This window comes from Streptopelia decaocto, assembly GCF_964273445.1.
Source record: "Streptopelia decaocto genome assembly, chromosome: Z".
In the NCBI taxonomy this organism is placed as follows: Eukaryota; Metazoa; Chordata; class Aves; order Columbiformes; family Columbidae; genus Streptopelia; species Streptopelia decaocto.
In genome coordinates this window covers 72,868,016-72,891,171 of record NC_138657.1, presented here as the reverse complement: position 1 = coordinate 72,891,171, position 23,156 = coordinate 72,868,016, and the positions used below count along the sequence as shown (strand labels likewise).

The window sequence follows — 23,156 nt, the reverse complement described above, 5'->3', positions numbered from 1 at the left end:
GCAGTTTGTTGCCTTTAATAGATACACAGAGTGGCACAGCTGTGGTGGGAGTGCGGGGGGGAGCCCGGCAGTACCGATCCCCGCCCCCCCCGCGCTGAGGTAGAGGTGAGTGTTGCCCCACGCTCGCCTGTTTTGGCACCCAGGGGTGCGAGCGGGTGGGGAAGGTGCCCACCCGGCCCCAACGAGGTAGTTTGGAGTGCCCGGCGCGGTGTCCTCCATCTCCCTGCCCTCCGCCTGGGGACCCCGGTATCCAGGCTGTCTTTGGTGGTGGGGGCACTGCTGGGCTTCCCTGCCCTGGCCCCCACCAACAAACTCCTCCCAGTGCACAAGTTCCACCCCAATAAGCTCCACCCCCACTTAACCCATCACATCTCACCCCCACCAGTCCCACTAATATCCCCAGTATTTGCCCCCCAGGGTGACCCCCAGAGCTGAGGACCTGGGGGGTTGAGGTGCCACCACCCTGGGGTGGCCAGAGGGCACTCAGGACCCTGAGGGTGCCTCAGGGTGGTGGCAGCGAGTCCAAGCAGCGTGGGAGGGTGGTGTCAGGGTGTCTGCAGAGGGTAGGGGGTGCAGTATAGAGGGAATGCAGTGTATAAGGGCTACAGTTTTATAGGGGCTGCAGTGTATAGGGACTGCAGTGTTTGCACTAGGGATGTACATAGGGAATGCAGTGTATGGGGGATGCAGCATATGCATTGAGAGTTTCTATAAGGAATGCAGTGTGCACAGAGATGTGTATAGGGGAGACAGTATGTAAGAGATGCAGTGTGTGCACTGAGTGTGGCAATGTGTTCAACACACTGTGTGCATTGAGGTGCGTATAGGGGCTGCAGTGCATGCACTGAGGTGGGTATAGGGGTGACAGTGCATGCATCGAGGTGTGTATAGGGGCTGCAGTGTGTAGGGGACGCAGCATGCGGGGCCCGGGGTGCACCAGGCAGCAGGGCAGGCAGGAGCTGTATGGGGGGGCACCTGGGGGCAGCACCTGGGAAGGACGGTGTGTGAGGGGCAATATTTGGAGGGAAAGGGTCTCACACGTGGGGATAGGGAAAAATGGGGCCACATAGGTGCTCACAGCCTTGCAGACACAACTCAGTACTGCAGCAAGGGGCACCTTTGGGTCCCCCATCACGCCTGATGGCCCAGCTGGGTTCCACAGCTCAGCCCCCCAGGCCCTGGATATCCGCATCTGCTTTCAGGGTGGGGGGACATCTCCCCTACGGCGATGTGCTGGTGGGAGTGTGGCTGTGCGACGGGGCTGGGAGCAGCGGATTCGGGGCCGGCACAGGGTTCGGACGGCTCTGGGTGCTCCCTCCACCAGGTGCCAGCGGGGCCGGGGGCCGGCGGGCAAACAGGACACCTGGGGAGTGAGAGCAAAGGGGTTAGGGCAAACCCAGGGCTGGGGCTCTGCTCACCTGGCCCCCAGATGGGGCGTGGCACCCAGGCTGGGAAGTCTGGGACCAGCACCTTTGGGAGCTCCAGCCCCCCACATCACCTTTGGTGCCTCCCCTAGCCCAGCTGCCTGCCCCTGTGGTGGCCTGGGACCATTTGGTTGGCTGCTGATTAGCCCGCCATTTCCAGTTCGTTATATATTTAAGTCCTGAATGAAAAACTATAAGTTTTAATTGGGGGTATCTCAGTGAGACACAAGATCAACTGCTTGGCCAGGTAGGTGCACATCAGCACCCTGAAGAAGCCTCTCCTCCAGCAAAACACCCCAACATTTTCCCTGCCTCCAACACCACGCTCTGCAAACAGGCAACCCCACAGCCAGCCAGAGACTCTCTGGGCACACCAGCATTGGGGTGACCCCAAATCCAAGCTCTACCTGCAGGAGAGCTCTGTTGTGGGGCATAACCTTAGGTGCCTTTTAGCACTTTTCAGTCCAAGTCCATCCGTCCGTCCGTCCGTCTATCCATCCATCCATCCATCCATCCATCCATCCATCCATCCATCCCCCACTTTGGACTGTCACTGCCAGCCTCTGCTGGGGCCCAATTTCCATCCTCACCGCCCCCCTCCTCCTCCTGCCCCCACTCCCCAGGCCCCGCCACTTCATTACAATGGATTTTATAGTAAAGACATCAGATTGAAGGAAGGACTTGCTGGCCAGGCAGTGGCTATAAGTTATTGGATTTCCTGGCCGCAATTACACAGGCCAAGCGGCCCTTCTATTTACCTGTGTAGACAACTCCATTTATTTCTATTGACATGTTGATACTGCTAATGCCGTTGGTGGACAGGTTCAATGCGGTCTCCTGTCTGTCATCTGGGGAAAGGAAATACCGATATCAGCATGAAGAGAAACAGAAACAAGAACCTGCCCAAGAGAGAGCTGAGGGGCTCCAGCCTCTCCAGGCATCCCTGCTCCTCTCCAGCTGCTGCTGCTCTCTCCTGGGGTGCCGGGGGATGGGGTGACCCAATATGAGGTGTTGCATTTCACTACCTCGGTTGGAGATCTTGACATTCATGGGGAACTGGGACGCCACAGCCAGGAGGTTGTGCTGCAGTGCGTGTTGCACCAGCCGCTGCTGCTCCTCCACCGTCAGGGCCACCTTCTTCTCCGGGGGCTCCCCTGTCTCCAGCTTTTCCCGTAGCTGCTCCAGCACCGCTGCCTGCGAGGCGGCTGCTGCTTGAGCCGCGGCCAGGTGGTGGCCAGCCAGTCCCACTGGGATAGCGATGCGCCCTGGCACCGCTGCCGCCAGCACGCCATCCTCTGCAATGACCGGGAGAGCTCAGCGGGTCCCCCTATCACCACCCCATGTCACCACCCCCAGCTGGTGCCACCTTCGTCTCACTAACAGGATAGACCACCACCCCCAGCATCTGGGCTTGATCCTTCTCCAAAGCCAGGAGAAATTTCTCAGTCCCAGAGGGGGACTAAAATAAAATTGTTCCTGTTTTCCCCAAGTAAAAAGGGCAAAGCAGACAAGGAACATCCCTGCTGTCGCAGTGGTGTCCATCCCTGGGGAGAAATTCCCGCTGCAGGGCAGATGTGGTCCTCACCCACCTTTCTTAATGGTGTGCACTTGGCTGAGCTGGCTGCAGCTGTGCGTGGAAATGCTAAGAGCTGGCAGCGGCATTTTGGGGGAGCCCAGCAGTGTTGGGGTGCCAGCAGGTGAGTAGTTGAAGAGCGCTGTGCCAAAAGTCTGCCTCCGTCCCTCCCGCCGGTTGCTGTCGATGGCAGCTTGGAGCTCCCCGGGAGAGCTGAGTGCTCGCTTCTCACATTCGTAGGGATACAGGTACTTCATGTATCTGCATGGGGAGAGAACTGGGATGAGACCCAGCACCATGTGCCTCCCAGGCAGCCCTGTACTGAGAGGGACTGGGGTAGGGATGGCACCTGGGAAGAGGCAGATCCCTCCATCCCACTTTGGGGCACCCAGGGTGGACGCCCCCCGCCCGCCAGCAAGGCTGGACACTCACTGCGTGCGGAGAGTGAAGGCAGCGCTGGTGATGGAGGTAGGTAGGTTGAGGCCTTTGGTGATCTCCCGCCAGATCTTCTTGTTGATGACTTCGACCAGGCCACCCTTGTCCGTCACCAGCCGGTAGAGCGTGTACAGGTCCAGCACTTGCTTGGCCATGATGGGGATGCGGTTCACGGGCGTCCCTTCCAAGGAGACAAAAAGAGCACAGGGTAAGCCCACAAGGACCCTCACTCCCCGGGGACACAGCTTGCCCCCATGGCCACTGGAGGTACCAGCTGCCCCCGAAAGGGGAGATGCATCTCTCTGTGCCCAGGTGAGCACCCATGGTGCAGGTACAACCTCCATCATGCCTGTGAGTGGGGCAGACCCCAGCATGCTGGCATAGGGTCCCATTGATGGAACTGTTAGTGGGGATGGGTATGCTGCCAGCTGGGATGTGAGGACACAGTGGGATGGGCAAAGGGCCTCCTCCTGAGCCCCTTAATAGAGTGTCTTTGCCCCAAAACTCTTAGAGCTCCCTATAGAGCATCTTCCTCCTAAATCTGTCAGAGCATCCTAGAAGGAATCTCTCTGTAAGCCCCTTTCAGAGACCCATAAAGAGACACCCCCCCCTGAACTTTATAAAAAGGACTCACCCTGTAACCCTCTCTGAAGCAGAACTTCCTCCATAACCCTTCTGGATGGACTCACCCTATAACCTCCCAATGGAGACGTTCTCTCTCTTAAAAATCCCTCTCAGAGCCCCATAGAGAGGGACAACCCTATGAGTCCCCCTCATAGACACCCCACCCCACAGATCCCCCCAGCAGCCCCTGACTGCTTAAAGGCCTTCAGTGCCCCTCCTCAAGAGACCTGACCCCAAATACCCTCAAATGCCCTCAGCAGAGACCCTGACCCCTGGTCCCTTAGCATCATCACACCACTGAGGCCATGAGGTGAAGTGACATGGAGCCATCAGGACTCTGTGAGCCCAGCATGGACCAGCATGGTCCCCACAGCCACACACTTTGGTTATAACCCCCTCCCCACTTTTCCAGCACCCCCTGATAGCCACCACAGTCCTGCTCTGCCACACAATGTCTCAGGGCAATGGTCTGGGCAGCGGCTGCGGGCTGCAGCAGGGCAGAGAAGGGAAAAGCATCCGAACCCATCCCGTCCCATCTCACCCCGTATTTATTCCTCCTGCGGGGCAGTGGGGTGCGGGCAGTATCGGAAAGCCATCTATTTGGCTGCAGGAGGCTGTCACGGCTGTGCTTCTCCCCTCAAACAAAGCCGTCACTCACCGCCATCCTCCAGCATTCCTAATTTATGGCCCCGATATTGGCTCGGCTTCTTCACATAAGCCTGAAAAATGAGCTCTTTTTATTCCTTTAGTGAGTTAATTTAACTTTTTTGTGTGTGTGTGTGTGTTGTTTGCTCAGTCAGGAAGGGGGAGAGGAGTTTATCCTCCTGGGAAAAAGGCAGAGATATCGACTTGATTTCCACCAGCGGCCCCTCATCAGCCCTGCCTGGGGGCTGCTGGCACTGGCCCCAACACCTCAAGGGGGGCCAAATCGAGGGCTTCCTATCACCCCAACATGATAATGAGTTTGCAGAATCTCAGCCCTTGATTGGTGGCCCATGGACTTATTTTATTTTTCCTTCCCCCCTCCCCAGCCGTGTCAGTTAATGAAAGAGGCTCATCATTAATCTCAGGGCTGCATGGGGCGGGCGGCTGGTGCCCGTCCCGCTGACAAAGAGACCTGTCTGCGTCCCTGCAGAGTGATGGCCCCAGCCCCGGCTGGGATGAGCAGCACAAAAGCCCAGGGAGGTGATGCAGCCATTGTGGTGCTGCAATTAGCTCCTTGATTGATTAATGGCCCCATGTTATCAGCAGGCCCTTCTCTTGGTGGGGGAACTGGGGGCCCTGTAAAACCCCCCAGGGAGCAAAAGCAGCATTAGTCCCCCCTACAATCCAGCTCACCACTTTCAGGAGTGTCACGGAGGCTGGAGCGCAGGGATGAGGTGCCTCACTGTCTGCACCCCATATCTGATGGGGGTGACGCCGTCACCCCCATCTCATCCCTGCTCCCCCAGACCCCTTCCAGCATTCACCCCCACCTGCCACTGGACCTGCGTGTCCCTGCCACAGGGTCCCTGATGTGCCTCCTAGCAGGGTTGTCCCCAGCCCATATTTCAGCCCTGCTGATTTTCCACCTCACTGACAAATGCCCTGACAGACAGTGGGGGACACAGGCCCCTTTCATTAGGGCTCACTTCAGAAGCACCAATCCCCTCTGGCCCACTGCCACCTCAGGGACACAGCCCAGGGGTCACAGCCCCTGTCTGTACACCCCTGGGTGCCCCAGCAGCACCCACACTGGCTCATGGGTGCTGATTCTCAGCAAGCTTCCAATGGCCCCTGGGATGCTGTCACTGTCCCACGGCCCCTCTGTCTACTTTCTCTTTGCTACCCAACTTCAAAATCCCCCACTCCTCCAACAAGCGCACGCACACCCACAGCTGCACGCCCATACCCGCACACTCAAGCCTGCACACCCGCCTGCCCTCCCCGGGCAGATGCTACCAGTTCAGAGGAGGTGCAGGACTGAGGGGACAGGAGCAGGATGGCTGGACACGGAGAGGTGAGGAGCAGCATGCACAAGGAAGCTCCCTCCCTCCTCCCTGCACCACCAGGCGCTTGCTTAATTAGCCCTGGCCCCAATGGCGAGGGAGTTAATTAGCTCTGGAGAGAGAGATAATGAAGCCGTGGAACAGCCCATGAATCTTGCAGCTGATGGATGCTGGGGGGCCAAGGCAGCACTGATGCTCCCACTCACTCCCCACAGCCCCACACCAGGGCCCAGGTGCCCAGGGGGCACCCATGGCGTGGTACCCAGCCCCCAACGCAACTCCAGCCAGGCTCCAGTGTGAGCCCCACAGCCATGTCAGTGCCCTGTAGCACAACCTTGAGTGAAATGAGTTCATGGGGTCTCAATCTGACCCAAAAGTCAACCACTGCTGCCCCACAAGTGAGTGGGTACCCCCACTACCCTTCACATGGGCATAAGCCTGGGGGCAAATGCCCCTTTCTGCCCACCCTCGCCCCACGCACAGCCAGCCCCACTGCTCCTGCACCCCCTCAGCCCTTCCGTGTTAATTAGCTCAGCATTAACCTCTGCCTGGGGTTTACTGGCTATTGAGCGGCATGTTCATTAATCCACACACCAGCAAAAGGCTCTAATTAATACAGCCGGCCACACGCCCGCGCTCGCCAACTTTTAATTGTCGCAGGCCCGGCCAGGGAGGGCGAAGGTTAAAGCATTTATTGAGTCCCCAGGAGCCAGCTTGGCCCCCCATGCCGATTGCAAAGATTTCCGATGCGGCTGGGCCGGCTGGAGAGCCCTTAACCCCTGGGTGCCCAGTGCTGCCCAGACTGCTGACCCCTCCTCCCGCAGCAACGTGGGCATCATTAAGAGGTATCGGTAATGAGCATCCTCACCCGGTAATGAGCATCCTCACCCGGCACTGCAAAAGGGGAGTCATAATGGGCATTGCTAATGGGCACTGCCAAGGGCATCCCCACCAGGCACAACTGTATGTCCCTGCCAACAGGCACTGCTAATGGGCATCATTAACGGGTGTTGCCAATGGTTGTCTCCACTTCCCATGGGGCATTGACAGTGGGCATCCCTGCTGGGCATGGCTAAAGGGCGTTGCTAACGGGGATCAACAACTGGCATCGCCACCAGCCCCAGCTTGGGGGAGCCAAGGGGAGCCCCTCCAGCCAGCAGGCACCCCTTGAGGGAGGTTGGCTTGAGGCAACGGGGGCAAATGGGTGTGAGTTTACACATGTGCCTGTGCGTGTGTAGCAGATGGGGGTGGGAGGCACAGCAGGACCTTCTTAGGGGGCTTGCAGAGACCCATAGCAGCTCTTAGCCTGAGTGGACTATGTCATGAGCACCCCCGGCAGCTGAGGCAGGGATACCAGTGATGCCCACCCAAGCCACCCACCTTTACCTCTCTTCTGCATGAAGCTGAAGAGGTCATCCAGGAACTCCTTCCGTTTCGGGTCCTCGTCCAGTTCATAGAGCTGGGGGCAGAAGAGAGTGGGGTCAGTGCTACCGGCACATGTGGGTGCGTGAGGCAGAGAGGGCAGCGCTGGGGGCAGGACCCTGCCCGTGCCACGACCCGGCATCACCCCTGCCCTACGGCCTGCTCTGCTGGCAATGAGAGGATCCCCTGTGCCATGGACGGAATCCCTTGGTGCACCCTCCGTGCTGGCAGTACCAGGATCTATCTGGGCATGTGTCCTGGAGTGGGCTCCCCACACACCACTGACTATTTTGCACCCTTGCTGCAGGGATGCTGCATCTGTGCCCCGTGTTCCCCTGCCCCTCGCCTCTCTAAATAGAGGGATGACAGTGTTTCAAAGCAGGAAGATGATGACTATACAGATGGTGCAGCAGCAAATCCTGGGATCCCAGGCTGGGCCCTGGGACTGAGATACTCAGCCCTGGTCTGGCTCAGCGGCCTCCAGCACTGCGCACTGCTGGTGTTCAGCGGATGCCAGCGTGGGATCCACATCCTGTTCTGCAGGGACACACATCCACCTGCACAGCAGAGATGCTGGTGCTGTCCTAGGGCAGGACGAGCTGGCAGGACCATAGTGCTGATTGCTGGCAAGGGAGCTGCAAGTAACAGGGCTGCCCCACTTGACTGGTTGGCAGGGCTATTGATGACCTGATAAGCATGGCTCAAGCTGTGTCACCACAAGTTGAGGACTAATGAATGGCAGAGGACAGCTTGAGGCGCCTCTGCAAAGGGACATGCTCCCAAACCCTCTTCCCTCAGCTGAGCATGGTGACCCCAAAGCCATCTTCCCTGGATGCGCATGTGGACTCCAAGTCCATCTTCCTCAGCTGCACACGGGGACCGGGGTGCGAACACAGCAGCGCCATGTCCCTGCATGGCACAAGGACTTCCCACAGTGAGTGCGTGTGTGCAAAGCCAGATGTGCGTGCACTGTGTGCAAGTGCACAAACACAAAATGGTGAGTGCAGTGCTGTGTGTGTGCTGACACTGGTGCTCATCTGTCCCAGTAAGTTTGTGGCAGCACTGACACGTGTGCAAGCCAGTGAGTGTGCATGTGGTTGCATGGATGCACACATACGGCTCTGTGGATACTTATGTGTGTTGGACGGATGTACCTCCGGACACACAGACACAATCCCCCAGGCTGAGCTGACAGAAAGCACCAGGGCAGCAAGCGCTGCCCCTACACCAGGGACACGAAGCGCCAACTGCGTGCGAAAGCCAGGGCTTGCCTGATTCCAGCACAGCGCCTGGGTGACCATGACAAATTGGAGCCCGTCAGATCGATGGCCCAGCAGTAAAAGTCAGAGCACATGAAGGAAAAATTAGCACCAATCGAAGGCGCTATAGACACCAATTCCTCCCAGCGAGCCTGGTAAGAATTTAAAGCCATTGAAAAGAAACAAAACTCAGCAGTCCAGAATGGATTTCCAAAACATATACAAAGAAATGCAAGCTGGAAAACAAAGTCAGGCACAAAATAGAGTCGTTTAAAAAACAATTGTGCTGGAAAAGGCCGTTAAAAACCAATAGAAAGGGAGCGTCCCCCCTCCACACAGAACATCATTCACCGAGCAGATAAAGGGAGCTGGGTTGTGGGGAGGTGTCAGGCTGGGGGGACAGGGAGACGGGGGGATGCAGGGATGTGATGTGGACACATGAATACGGGGATATGGGGATGCAGGGATGTGGGGACATGGGAATGTAGGGATGTGGGGATGCAGGGACTTGGGGGACATTGAGATGTGGGTATGCAGGGATGGGGGCACATGGGGACACACAGACACCCCACAGTCTCCATCACAAGATGGACACATCTAACACAGTCCCCCATCTAAGCCATGGGTGCCAGCTGCCTGTCCCTTGTCTAACAGATGGGTGCTAACTGCCTATCCCTAACCTAGTCTATGGGTGCTGCTGCCTGTCTCTCACTGCACCCAGGGCTCTGATCCACTCCATAGTGCTCCACCCCTGCCCCTTCCTTGTCCTCTGGATGCCACTCGCCCACGTCATCCTTGCAAGCAGGGTGCTCAAGTGTCCCAATCCTTTGGTGCCAGCACCTTGTCCCTCCCCTCCACCCTGCCCCACTCTGTGCCCCATTCCCATCACCTGTACTTTCCCAGGAGCACCTCAAGACATTGATTACAGTACCAAGGTCAGGCTCAGAGCAGAGCTCCAAGGGACTGCTTTGATTTTTGCCCTGGGATGGCTGTGCACAATAGGATTTGCCCGCATTTCCCTGCCTGTCCCTGTCTGCAAGAGGGCTCCGACCCAAACTGCTCCACACAAAGCACATTTCCAGCCCCTGGATCTCCTGGCTCATCAAAGAAGGAGCAAATCCCCCCGAAGGAGGCAACCACTACCCATCCCACAGCAGGGCAAAGCCACCACATCGCCAGGGGTCAACCCAGTGGGTGGGCTTCTGCACCCATATCTCCATCAGGTCCCTGGGGACCACTCGTGTTTCTCCTCCCACCACAGCAGGCAGGATCCCACCAGGCACATGCCACCACTACCTCCAGTCTCTGAAACAGGTGCAGCCTCCAAGTGCTGGGATCTATTTTTTCACCGTTTATTAACCTCTAACCTTTTATCTGTGGGGCCCCAAGATGCAAAAACACATTACATCAAACAGGGAGCAAAGGTCAGCTTTTAAGTGGAGACAAGGGTGGAACCAAGTAACAGAGGATGCACAAGGCATCCCATGAGATTTGGGGATGCTCAGGATGGAGAAGAGGTGGGTTTGGGGGACTCTTGCTGATGAGGGCAGGTTGGGTCCCAGCCAAGGCTGGAAATGGGATCCAGGTGCCACAGGTTCACAGGCATGCCGTGGGTAGTGGCCTGTTACAGCCTCCAGGCATGGAGGGACCCCTAGACACTCCCAGCCCTGAGAAAGGAGCCAGCTCCATTCCCTACCCAGGGTTCCTGCAGGGGGGGCACCATGGTCCCCTCCCGCCTTGTTTGGGGACTGACTAAGTGACAGATCACAACCCGCCGAGGTCATACACAAGCCCTGTGGGGACATGCGCACCTCAGGTGGGTGTGCAGAACTCCACACAGGTTGACACAACCCCACATGGGTGTGCACAAGCCCACACAAGCATACACAACTCAACCCAGGCATGTATAACCCTGTATGGGCTCGCACAAGCCCATGTGAGTGTGCACAACCTTGCGCAGGTACACACAACCCCACATGAATGTGCACACACAACTCCATACAAGTGTATGCACAACCCTCTACATGCACACACATGCCCCCAGGAACACACACAATATTGCACAGGCATGTACAACCCTCCACAAGCATGCACAGCCCTGCATCAGTGTGCACAACCTTGCAAGGGTGCACAGAACATCATGCAAGTGTTCACAGTCCTGTACATGCACACAGCACCCACACAGGCACAAATCCCTACACAGGCACATACAAGTGTGTCTGGATGTGCACAGCCTCCTACAAGCAGGCACAACTCTGGGTCAGATAAGCATGCACAGACTTCTGTGGGTGCACACAGCTCCGCATGAGCGGGCACAGCCCCATACATACGTGCACAGCCCTGCATGGGCATGCACCCCAGATGTGCATGCACAACCCCAGATGGACATGCACAACTCCATATGCTCACGCCCAACCCTATATGTGCACACAAAACCTCAGACAAGCACTTACAACCCCAAACAGGGATGCACAAGCCCATACACAGCCCTATACGTGCATGGACAACCTGACACAGACAAGCACAATCCCAGACTGGAAAACACAACCCCAGACAGGCATGCACAGATCCACACTACACACACAACTCTAGATAGGTGTGCACAACCCCAGATGGACACACACAGTCGCTGTCTGGCATGCACATGTGGGCATGCACAACCCCAGACAAGCACACCCCACAGACGGACAACCCCACCCCACAGGGGCACCCACCACCCCAGAGCATCTCCCCACCGTGCACCTCTGAGCAGCCGCGCAGGCCTTGCCCAGGGGCAGTTGTGCAACATGAGCAGCGGCTCCTGCTTGCAGTGACCTATGAGCAAGGACCCTTTTAATCGTGTTTGTATTGATATAATTAGTAACTCATTTAACGCCATCGATGTAACTATATTCCTCTATAAACAGAAGTATTAAACTGTCAAGCCCCAGGATCAATATTCTGCCGATGCACAGCGCAGCTCTGCTCTGCCAGCCTCGGGGATCCCGTCCACGGTGCTTCACCCCTTCAAAAGCCGCAGCACCTCCAGCACTGCCCCACCTCCACCTGGCACTGCCGCTTGGGTGCTGATAGAGGGCCAGAGCAGGGTTTCCTCATCTCCACCCCACCCTGGGTGCAGCTCCAAGGACCCCGCTCCCTCCCATTATCCCATTGCCATGACGACATCTTTATTCCTTAAGGGATGGGGATAACGGGGCTTGTCGGGCAGGTTAAAGGTCAACAGGTCAAACATGGTTTATTAAAGGGACCCAAACAGACCTTGTGCCTCCCCCTGCTTCATCAATGTGGTTAAATAACATTGTTAGCACCTCTTTCTAATCTGGGAGATGCTGGGGGGCTCACAGGGCTGGAGCTGAGGCCCCCAGCACCCCAATGGCCAGCAGATCCCCTAGACAGAGGAAGGTTGTGGTGATGTGCTAAGCCACCCCTCAGGTATCTCCAGGCTGCTCTGCCCCAGCCAGGTCCCCCACACACCCCCCCAGGTGCTGCTGCCAAGGGAAGTGATCGCAGCAGGACCCCCCGCTGCCCCTGCTCAGCTGCCACCTCCTGCTGGCAGCCAGGGCTCAGATCAGCAACCAGGATTTAATCCACTTAATACAAGTCACATCGATCCCGGACCCTGCTCAGTTCCCCCCACCTCGCATCCCCCCCGCCAACCCTGAGCCGCTTAATATGCACCACATTGATTAGCCGCACTGCTAATTTTTCCATCTGGCTGCTGTGCACGCAGGGAGCTCAGGCAAGGTTCGTCCCTGTGCATCCCCCAAGCTTCCCGAGGTGCAGCTGCATGCCGTGGGAGGCCAACCGCTGCCTGGCTATTTTGGGGTTCCTGCACCTCTCTAGAACATCACTGGCACCTCTGAGTTCCTTCCCCAGGGAGACACTGCAAGGTCAGGTACCTGGACACCATCTCCCCCTGCCCCAGTGTCCTGATGGGATGGCAGGATGGGAAAGCCACTGGTGCCTCAGTTTACCCTGCAGGCTTGCAACCACAGGAAATGGCTATTCCAGGTCGATGCACAGCACCACGCACCCGTGGGTGCAAGGACCCCAAAAGTGGCCATGGCCAGAGCCACCCAGTGCTTCCCCAGCCACGGGCCACAATGTAAAGGAGCTGAGGGCTCATGGGTCCCCTCCCTGTCCCCCTTACGGGAGGTTGGGGTCAGCTCACTCCCCGCTGGGCACAAACCACCCCCTGACCTTGCGAGCCACTGCTTGCCTCCACCGCCAGCCATTAATAAGTTAATGGTTACGTGATGGCTTTGCCTGGACGCCAGCTACATTCAAAAGCACTGCCAGCTCTTAGGGGGGTGCTGCTCCCCCGACCCTAAAGCTCCCATGGGTGCTGGGGTTCTCCCTTGCCTCAACATTTGCAGCCTCAGCGGTCACCCCACTGTTGCAGCTGGACACCCCCATTCAGAGCCCTCTCCCAGCACTGCAGCTCCCCCCTCAACGCCTTTCATCATGCTTAATATTTAACGGTGCTTTATAGAGCAGCAGGTTTAATCAGCGCTGATAATGCGGCGGATCCGGCAGGTCATTAAAATGCCCCCCTCCCCTCTGTGGCGGGCGCCGTCACTCCCAGGAGAGCTGCCTGCTGCAAACATTAACCTGGCTTTGCGCAAGGTGAGGGACTGTTTGCTGGCAGCGCTGGCCTTGGGACAGCAGCCCCCTGCCCATAGCCCAGCTCTTGGGGTGAAAGGGTGGGTCTCACACAGTTCCCAGCTGCCTCCTCAATGGGTTTTGCAGGAAGGGAAACTGAGGCACGGGGCGCCAGCATGGCTCGCCAAAGGGTTGAAGCCACATGTCCGGAGGCCACCACAGGCACTGTTCACAGCCCCATCCCACCATCCTATATCCGTCTGTCTGGGGGCTGTGGCACGAGGGGTGGTCCCAGCTCCCAGCGAGCGTGCGCCCCCACGCCCGGCCCCTTGTTACTTGTTCATGGCTGAACAGGCAGGGAGTCAATGAGGGGATTTGTTCAGGTTAACCTCCCTGACCCTCCGGCACTTGCCATGCTGCCACCTCCCCCTCTATCCTTGCCTTCCTTTACATCCCTGCCTCCCCCTCCAACCTTGCCTCCTCCTCCGTCCCTCCCGGGGTTGCCAGAGCCAGGGTACCCCCCTCCAGTCTCAGAACCACCCCAGGTGTCCCCCGAGGGACATGCAGGTGTACACCCACTATATGTGCCTAGGTGTGCACACGAGGTATGTGCTTGCACACCGGGGGTTTGCTCATGCACACACACATAGGACGAGGCGAGTATAGGGGTGCACACCTGGGGGGCTGTGCAAATGCCTGGGATGAGTGTTGGGTGCTCGGTGACCATCTTGTGCACCACTGGCCCCATCCCCTTCCTCTGGCCGCTTTGAAGGGACAATGGGGCAGGAAGGGCTGGTGGCACCTCCCACGCTGGAGACCCCGTCCCCTGCTGCTGCTGCCAGAAGAGCTGCTTGCCTGAGCAGAAAGGGCATCTGGGGCTGGTGCTTGATCCCACCTCGTCACCAGATCCAGGACAAAGCAGCCTCAAACTGCAGCCTGCAGCAGGGCAAAGCAGCCTCACCAACATGGGCATCCTGGGTGTGTGCTCTGTGCCCCAGGTGACAGGTGTCCACAGCTGCCACGTACAGAACCCAGCACACTCTGTGCATGCTCTCACACCCAGTGCACCCCTACCTGCACACTGACACAGCCCCTGGCTTGCTCTGCACATACACACGTTGTGTGCGTGCTCTCCTTATGCACACTAGCCCCCAGGCACGTTCTCCTGGTGCAAACAGCCCCCTTGTGCATGCTCACAGCCCCTATACACGCTTTCCCTCTGCAGACACAGCCCCTCCGTGCGTGCTCATACGTCTGCTGCACACTTGTCCTGTGCACACACGCTCCCTGTGCACATTCATCCATCACCTTTACACACTCACACACCCCCTGTGCCCACTCTCCTTTTGCACACACATTCTGTGCACACTCAAACATCCCCTGTATACTCTCCCTGTGCACACATGCACACCTGCTGTGCATACTCAGACATCCCCTATGCATTGCCTCTGTGCACACTTTCTCTGCACACACACCCCCCTTGTGCACGCTCATACATTTCCCTACACATTCTCACCCTGGTGCATGCTCACACACCACCTATACACACTGTCCCCGGTGCACATTGACCCCCAAGCACACCTGAGCTCACTCCCACACCCTACGCAGCTGCAAACCCCCATGGGCAGCCTGTGGGACCAGATTCCCTCTCCCCACCACAGGTCTGCCCGCCCTGCTGCCTGCACAGGGGATTTACCTCCACTATTAACCCAGTGAGTAGATTAGCAAGAAGGCACAACTCACCAAGGGGTTATATCCCCCCGCCCCCAAACTCCCTACTCACATTGAATTCTGGGGTGGCGCTCCGGCTGGCACTCCTCTCCCACCTGCAGTACCTTTATTCTCACATATTTGATTAGTTTTTACACCTCCTCTTTGGAGTCCCTGATCCCAAGCCCTTGGGATTACCCGGTCAGGAGATGGTGTCACGTTGGCCACCAAGGCTCTCAGCATCTCTCAGACTGCAGCAGGGCTGGGAGCAGGGGGCTGGCACCCACCAGGACTGCTCAGCAGTGTGGCCTTGGACAAGGGGCACAAGGGTGGTCATGGAGTGGGGCTCAGCCCCCAAGTCCTGCCTCAAACACCGGTGGGTCCACACGGTTCTGTATGTGGAGACACTGGTTCATGCATGTGCAGGAGTGCCCATGCACACTGGGACACTACATGCATCCCTATAGATACACATGGATGTGTTCAGACACACATGGGCACACATACACATGTGGGCACACACATGGTCTTGTACACACATACAGGTCCATACACAATGTGGCCACATCCACACACACCTGTGCATTTGTACAAGTCCATATACACCTACCAGCACTCCCAGGGGTACACACACGCATTTGGGCACTTAGGCGGATCCATACACACACACGGGGTCTTCCAGGGATACCCACACATGTGAACACCAATATGGGTACACACACCCATCAGCACTCACATGGGTTGAGATACACACTGGCGCACACCTATGCTTACATGGATATCTATATGGATCCACACACTCATGTTGGTCTACATGCATACACATGAGCAGAACACTCCCAGACGTACCCCACCAGCTCCTCGCTCCTGCCCTGTGCCCCCAAACTCATGCCGGAGCTGCTGCTGTCAGAGATTAGCATGACGACCCTTGCCGCTGCCACCTCTCCGCTGCAGGTGGTCCCAGCCCCAGGGCAGAGCTCTGCCTGCAGGTTTGCCTTTCAGAAGCTTACAAGCAGGCACGGCCAGGAGCAAACACCGCATCCATCCATTCTGCCGCTGCCGCCCCCACCCCCTTCCTACAGTGTAACCAGAGACCCCCTAATTTAGCCCTGCGAGCCCTGCGGCTGTTGTTGCTGCACCTGGGTTAAAGATGTGCAGGAGGTGGGGTGGGCTGGGGCAGGGAGATCACCTCCTCCTAACTAGGGTTCCCTCCTGAGCCACCCCCACCCCCTGGCACACAGTGACAAGACAGCAGGAGAAAGCTGTGGTGATGCAGGCAGGAGGGCAAGCATCGCAGTCCCTTCCACCCCATTTTGGGATAACTCCAAGGCATGTGGTGCAGGTCCATGGCACAAGGAGGGCTGCAGCCAACCTGAAGCACTTTCCTCCAGACTTTGAGATGCCAGCGCATGCATTCACGCCCAGCGAGCCCCCCTCAGATGCATAGAAAGGGCAGGCAGGTGCAAGAAGCAATTGCTGGCAGCAGGGACAGACAAGGCAGGAGCAGCACCGTGGCTGGAGGAGGAACAGCCATGCTGAGGATGGCTGAGGATGATGACAAACAGCTGCTAGCAAAGCCAGCCATCCCCCAATTAACCACTGATGCTACCAGACACATGAGAGCTTCGCAAGGGTTGTCTGGGGCTGACATCTCCCTCAGCTGCTCCTGGGCTGGGAGGAAGAAGCTTTGGGGGTGTCCTGATCACCCCAACCCCAACTGAACAGGACTGAACAAGCCAGTGGGGCCAGCAAACACTCTTCTGCCAGAAGGTTGGGGACAAAACCCAGGTGTCTGAGTCCCTCCTTCCCGGAGCCTTCCTGTGGTGCCACCTCTGGGAAAAGCCAGGGGATAGAGAAGGAAGCCCCATGTCCTGGTGCTGCTCTTCCATAAACTGGAAGAAACGATGACACCTGTCCCCACATATATGCATGGCTTGTCTGGGGGAAAACTGAAAACATGAGGCTAAGCTGGCACCAGCAATACCAGGCTCTTCCCTGTGCCATCTAAGTCAAATGAGTGACGCAGCACTTCAGCATCACAGCTTGGTGATGTCCCCATCCCCAGGGAAGGGAGGGCTCAAAGGCAGCATATAGTCAGACCCTGTTTGGTGCCCCCCCACGCCAGAGCTGGGTCCCCCTTGCAGTGCTGGGTTTGGGAGACCTCCCAGACCTTTGCCCAGGTCTCTACCCATGTGTTCTTATCAAGTGTACATACACAGGCGCCGGGGGCTGATGCAAGAGGCAGGGGTGAGGGGGTCTCACAAACTCATAACATCAGAGCAGCCCTTCCAGATCACAGCAAAGGTCCCGCCAGCCCCCCCAAACTGGCGCCTCAGGAAATATATATAACCAGGGCAAACACATGGGATGATTCCCCAAAATGCTTCCCTGGGCGAAGCAGCATTAACCTGTTAACCCTCAATGGGCTTCTACACTGCAGCCTCAACTCTACTCCCATTTTTAGCACCACCGCGCTGCATGGCAAACCCCCTGCCATCCCACCCCCATCCGGGCTCTCTCCTTGCTATGGAAAGCCTGGGGAGTGGATCCTTGCTCACCCTCCTCAAACCAGGTTGGATTTGGGGTTCTCCATTCACTTAGCTGTCCCTTCCACCCTGGAGGATGACAGCAAGGACAGAGACTCCATGACCCACGCTGGCTGATGCCAGTGGTACCGCACTGGGTTGGGGGCAGCTTTGAGAAGAGGGTCCCGGTGAGAGAAAGAGCCCCAGCTCCCCCAGGGTCCCTTCCTCGCTCAAGAACCCCCACTGCCAGTTCCCAGACAGCTTCCGAGCAGGCACATGCCACCTTCCATGCCTCACAGGATCACAGCCCATCCCCTAGGAAACCTCCGAAAGCGGGAACATGGCCACCCGCCCCGCTCAGCCCCTGCCGAGAGCAGAAAACCTGTTTTCCAGGCTGAGCGAGGCACAGCCCTGCAGCCTGGGGAGGGACCAGGGGCAGGGGGGACTTATCACTCCCAAGCAGGGGTATGTCCCCTCCCATGCAGGGGCACGTCCCCTCCTGGATGATCACAGGAGAAGGACAGGAGTGACAGCCAGCCTGCAGACCCCAATACAAGCCAACACTGCAGCCTGCCCCAAACTGCCACCCCATAGAGCGCAGCATCACACAAAGAGAAAGCAATGTTGGTCCCAGTAACTCCTTTCTCTTCTCCCTGTCCCATCCCTTATGAGCAACCCAGAGGCAAAGGGTCCTCTTGTCCCTGTGCATGCTGGGGGCACTGAACATAAATGACATCCTCCTGTCCCCTAGGCTGGCTGGGACATGCTACCAGGTGGAAAACACACATGTGGGTCTCTAGAGTAGGGACTCATTGCCTTTACAATCAGGGTTGGAGAAAAAAGACAGCAAGCAAGCAAGGAGCCAGCTCTCGCCCTGGGAACTGGTGGCAGGATTTATCCCCTCACATCGATGTCCCCTGCCATCCATCCCCAGTATTCCCACCAGGCTACTGGCTTTGCTCTTGCCCTGCATGCAGAACACGGGCAGCCCCAGCCAGGGCAGGGCGTGAGTCTGAGGGACAAGAAATGCCAGGGATGCTTTCTCTGTGTAAAGCCTCCCCAGGCCCGGGAGGGAGGAGCTGCTTCCTACCTCCCAGCTGACGCCAGGAACCGGACAGTCAGCCTTTTTCTGCGCAGCAGGGTGTAACGTAACACTTCCCGGACAAGCTATTCGGCCTATGCAGGGCACCCACCCCGAACATCCCCAGGTTGCTTTCCAGGCAACATCGGGTGCTGGCAGCCTCCCCAAGCACGGCTGTGGAGCACGTACTGCCTGCACTCTACCTGCATCCGTACCTGCCGCCCTACAGGAGCGTGCCCAGGCGGGTGAGCCCTGAACCCTCTGAATAACACCACACTGTGCAGTCTCAAAACAAGAAAGGCAGCAGCATGGTCCCACAGCACCTGAAAGTCGAGTCCCTGCTGCTGTCCTCATCACCTCCTGCCTGCGTCACTGTGGATGAGACAGTATATCCTCTCATCCTACCATCCCCTAAGCAGTGCCATCCCAAAAAGCCACATGCCATCTGTGTGGGGACATCTCTGCTTGCTCCATCCCCTTGTTGTGTCCTCCCTGTCACCCACACAGCCACCAGCATCACCCCTCTCTTGCCCTGCGATGAAGCCGAACACACAGGGAGTGCAAACCTGACCTGGCACCATGCAATTCGCACTCATATCCACACTCACACCTGTGCACCAAGCAGCACCCACCACATGTGAACCAGGACTTGTGCAACCCAGCAGGGACAGGATCCATGCACTGGTGCACATTATTAAATACACAGAGTCCTTCCTCCAGCCTACATATAAGCCCCGGAGCCCCATCCCTGTGCCAGATCTCTGTGACACAGGGATCTCCCCTATGCCTGTCAGGAGTGAGGTGACAGGGTCAACACGCTGCTCCCTCCAGCCAGTGTAGGAAATCAATGAGCAGCATTGACTAGCCGTAATATGCCCTGGCCCTCATGGAGAGACGAAGGAGCTCGGCTCCACAGCCTGCTGGCTCCTTGGGGTGACCACGCACCAGAGCCCTTGCTCTTTTCTGCCTCTGCAAAACTTCCATGGACATGGGTCACCCCATTTTGCCCATCATGGAAAGCACCAGGGATGGAGCATGCATGGCTCATGGTGGGCACAAAGGGGTGCCCGGATCCTGGGCAGCCTGTCACGCTGCAGGTCCTGGGGATAGGCATAAGGAACATGGGGGAAGTGGAGGACATGAAGCAAGAGTAGGATAGGGCTTGGAGGCAGGGAGATGGGGAGCACGTGAGGATACCTATTGGGGTGGGACAGGGCTCAGGGACAGGGGCAAGTGAGGACCATTTGCGGATACACATTTAGGGCAGGATGGGGCTTTGGGACAGGGTCGTTGTTTTGCACTGACTATACTTGCCTGGGATGCAGTTTGGGGCCAAGGGAGGGGGGCTGGGGGGTTCCCATTTAGGGTGGCATGGCGATAATGTCTGGGGTAATGAGGGTGCTGGGAATGGCAGCTTGGAATGGGACTGAGATGGTGCCTGGGGCAGTGGTGTTGCCCACTTTAGGTGGGATGCAGATAGGGTCTGGGGGCATTGGAAGGCATAAGCGGCATCCATTCAGGGGGGGCTGAACCCCGAGTTTCAGAGCTGTTGGGGGACACCGGGGATGCCTGCCTGGAGGAGCCAGTGCTGGTGCCAGTGCGCCGGTGCGGCAGATCCTTCCTACCTGCTTGAACTGCTCCTCGTAGGTCCACTCGTGGTGCGGGGGGGGCGGCGGGTCGTGGGGCACCCCTTCTTCCTCCTCCTCGTCCTCCTCCTCGTCTTCCTCTTCCTCCTCTTCCTCCTCCTCCTCCCCTGCGGCGGGCGGCGGCCGCGGGCTGGGGGCCGGCCGGCGGCGGGGAGCGGCGTTCGGCGGCTCGGGGTCGGGGCCGGGCTCGGTCGGGGGCCGTCGGGGAGCGCCGTCGGCCCCGCGGGCCAGGCGGGCCGCCTGCTGCCGCTGCAGGCTCTCCATCACCGCCGCCAAGCGCAGTCCCCCCGCCGCCCCCGGCCCCCGCGGCGGGGCAGCCGGCTGCGGGCACAGGGCACGGCCTCAGCGCCGCCGCCGGAGGAGGAGGGAAGGGAGGAAGCACCCCCCACCACACCCGCTCTTCCCCCTGCTCCCGGGGGCCCTGTCCAAAAGTTGGGCGCGGAGTTGCCGCCGCACCGGTCGCGGCACCCGGGACCACCCGGCACCTTCCCCACTCCCGCCCGGCGCCCTGCCCCACGGGAGACCCGGCCCTCCGGGACCTCATCCCCGCTACTACGCGATACTCCCTCCCTGCTCCCACCGGGGGCAGGTCCGACACGGGACCCCCGTCGCTGTTTTGAGAGAAGCTCCCCTCCTCCGTCCTCTGGCGACCCGTGTCCTGCTGGGACACCCCCGCCCCAGTCCCACCGGGGATGGCGTCTTAGCGGGGAGCCCCTCCTGGTCCCACTAGAGACCTCCGCCCCGACGGTCCCACCGAGAACCGTCTCCTATCAAGCGCCCCCCACTCCCGCCCCCGGCGGGATCCGCGTCCCGGAACCGCCGGAGAGCCCCTCTCGGTCCCACCGGGCGCCTTGTCCTCCCGGGACCCTCCTCCCGTTCCCGCCGGGGACCCCCATTCCGCTCCCTGTCCGACCGGGGGTGCTCCCACCCCGCTCCCACCGTGCACCCCCGCGCTACCGGGGCCCCTCCGCTCCGTCCCGTCGCGATGCGGCCGCGCCGGCCCTCACCAGGGCAGGTTTGGCCGCCAGGCTGGGGTTTTCCACCATGCCGTCGGCTCCGAGCGCCGCCCGGGGCTCGCCCCGCCGTCCCGGGGGGCACGGCCGGCTGCTCCGCCCGGTCCCGGCCCGCCGCTCACATGGCGCCGCGCCCGCCGATATTTCTTTTATTCCGCAGCAGATGAGGGTGGGTGGGATTTTTTCCCTCTTTTCTTTCTTTCTCTCTTTCTTCTTTTTTTTTTTTTTTTTTTTTTTTTTTTGCAACAAGTGGCAGACAGGCAGCAACACCCCTCCCCGCTCCCATTTGCTAGCGCACGTCAAGGGAGTCATGCGGGGAGGGCCGGGCTTGCGGCAGCCCCGGAGGAGCGCCCCGGGACCGGCCCGCCGAGAGCCGGACCGGGGCAGCAGCCCTGAGCGGGGCCGGGGGAGGGGATGGGGCTGGGGGCGCAGAGGGCTGTGCGGGCCGAGTGTGTGTGTCCGGGGGCAGCGAGTACATTCTTGGGGGCGCTGGGAGACAGGGGTGCATAGGAGGGATGTGCAAGGGGTCTGTGCACCCGTGCAAGTGGGTCCTGCACTCATTGCACACATATACAGAGGGTCTGTGCATGTAGAGATAACCTGCGTGTGCTGGCCGAAGGTAGTGCATTGCGTGTGTGCGTTTGAGCAATCAGTCTGTTCTTGGATCCGTGCACTGGGTGAGCTGAGCGTGCACCGCATGTGTGCGTGCAGGGCGTCTGAGCACGTATACATCTGTGCACACCGGGAGAGGTGAGCGCATTGCATGTGTGTGTGGGGGACAGCCTTCGCACACCCACCAGGGGTATGCCCTGTATGTGTGTGTGCATTCAAGGTGTGTGTAACGCCCTGGGGGAGTGGAGGATATGCATACATTGCACAAAGCCGTTTGCATAGACATGTATACATACAGCTGTGTGCTTTGTCAGAGGGTCTGAGTGTCTGCAGCGTGAGCACAAACGTGTGTATGTTGTTTGGGACAACAATAAGTGCTTATATGCGTACACCAGGAGCTGAGTGTGTGTGTTTTGTGTGCTCACCTGTAGGTGTGTGCCATCTGTGTTGGGACAGGTGGGGGTATGGGCTGTATTCACAGGCAGGCGTGTGCACACACGTGTGTTTAGGGGAAGTGAGTGTGTATACCCACATTGTCAATTCATCTGCAGGTGGGAAAGGGGCGTTTCGGGTGAGCTCCAGGCACTGAGCACTCACCTGCATCTGCAAGGGCTGAGAGATTGCCACAGCACACCGCAAACTGAAGCCTGAGACTTGCCCACATGCTGGGGCCACCAAGGGGACCCCCAAACAGGCTCCCAGAGCCCCAGCCCAGCATCAGCAGGATAAGGCCATGCATCTCCTTTGTCAATGGAGGGACTCAGTGCTGCTGGCTTGCACTGTGTCCCCTCTTGCAACAGGATGAACTGAGGTACTGGGCTGAGCATGCAGCACTCTGTCCCACTGCCGCACCCACAGCACCTCACTTCCCCCATGGGGAAGCTCAGGGCTTCACCCACCAGCAGCATTCCCATGCTGTCCCCACGCACAACCCTGACCTGCCTGCCTGCCAGTTTTGTCCTGGCCCCTTTTTCTATGGAGTCAACTTTGGCAGGAAGCAAAGGAGGTGCCTGTGCTTCCCTGAGCTTTTTGGCTGGGGCAACTGCAGGACTTGCATGGGTCTCTGGGGCATGAGCAGCATCATCGCTCCCGCCAATACTGGGGCACAAGGGACAGTAGCTTTGGCCCCATCCCACAGCCACAGCAGCTTGTCACTGAGACCTCATGCTGCTGCACTAGGTATTGATGATATGGGGTGACAGAAGCTTTGGGTGCTTCAGAGCCCAGAAGAGCTGTATCCTG

The 23,156-nt window shown here is 58.6% G+C and overlaps 1 protein-coding gene across 1 annotated transcript; it reads right to left on the bottom strand.

Moving 5' to 3' along the window:
• Positions 1 to 1,220: 1,220 nt before the first annotated feature.
• Positions 1,221 to 21,480, bottom strand: ARID3C (AT-rich interaction domain 3C; the record flags this gene model as incomplete). The annotated part of the gene is made up of 8 exons (XM_082074550.1): positions 21,297 to 21,480; positions 20,269 to 20,610; positions 7,431 to 7,503; positions 3,430 to 3,613; positions 3,014 to 3,258; positions 2,450 to 2,719; positions 2,183 to 2,272; positions 1,221 to 1,363 (listed from the first exon to the last, which is right to left on the bottom strand). The coding sequence occupies exons 1-8, from the start codon at positions 21,333 to 21,335 to the stop codon at positions 1,221 to 1,223; spliced, it is 1,386 nt and encodes a 461-aa protein (XP_081930676.1). The 5' UTR covers positions 21,336 to 21,480.
• Positions 21,481 to 23,156: the final 1,676 nt, after the last annotated feature.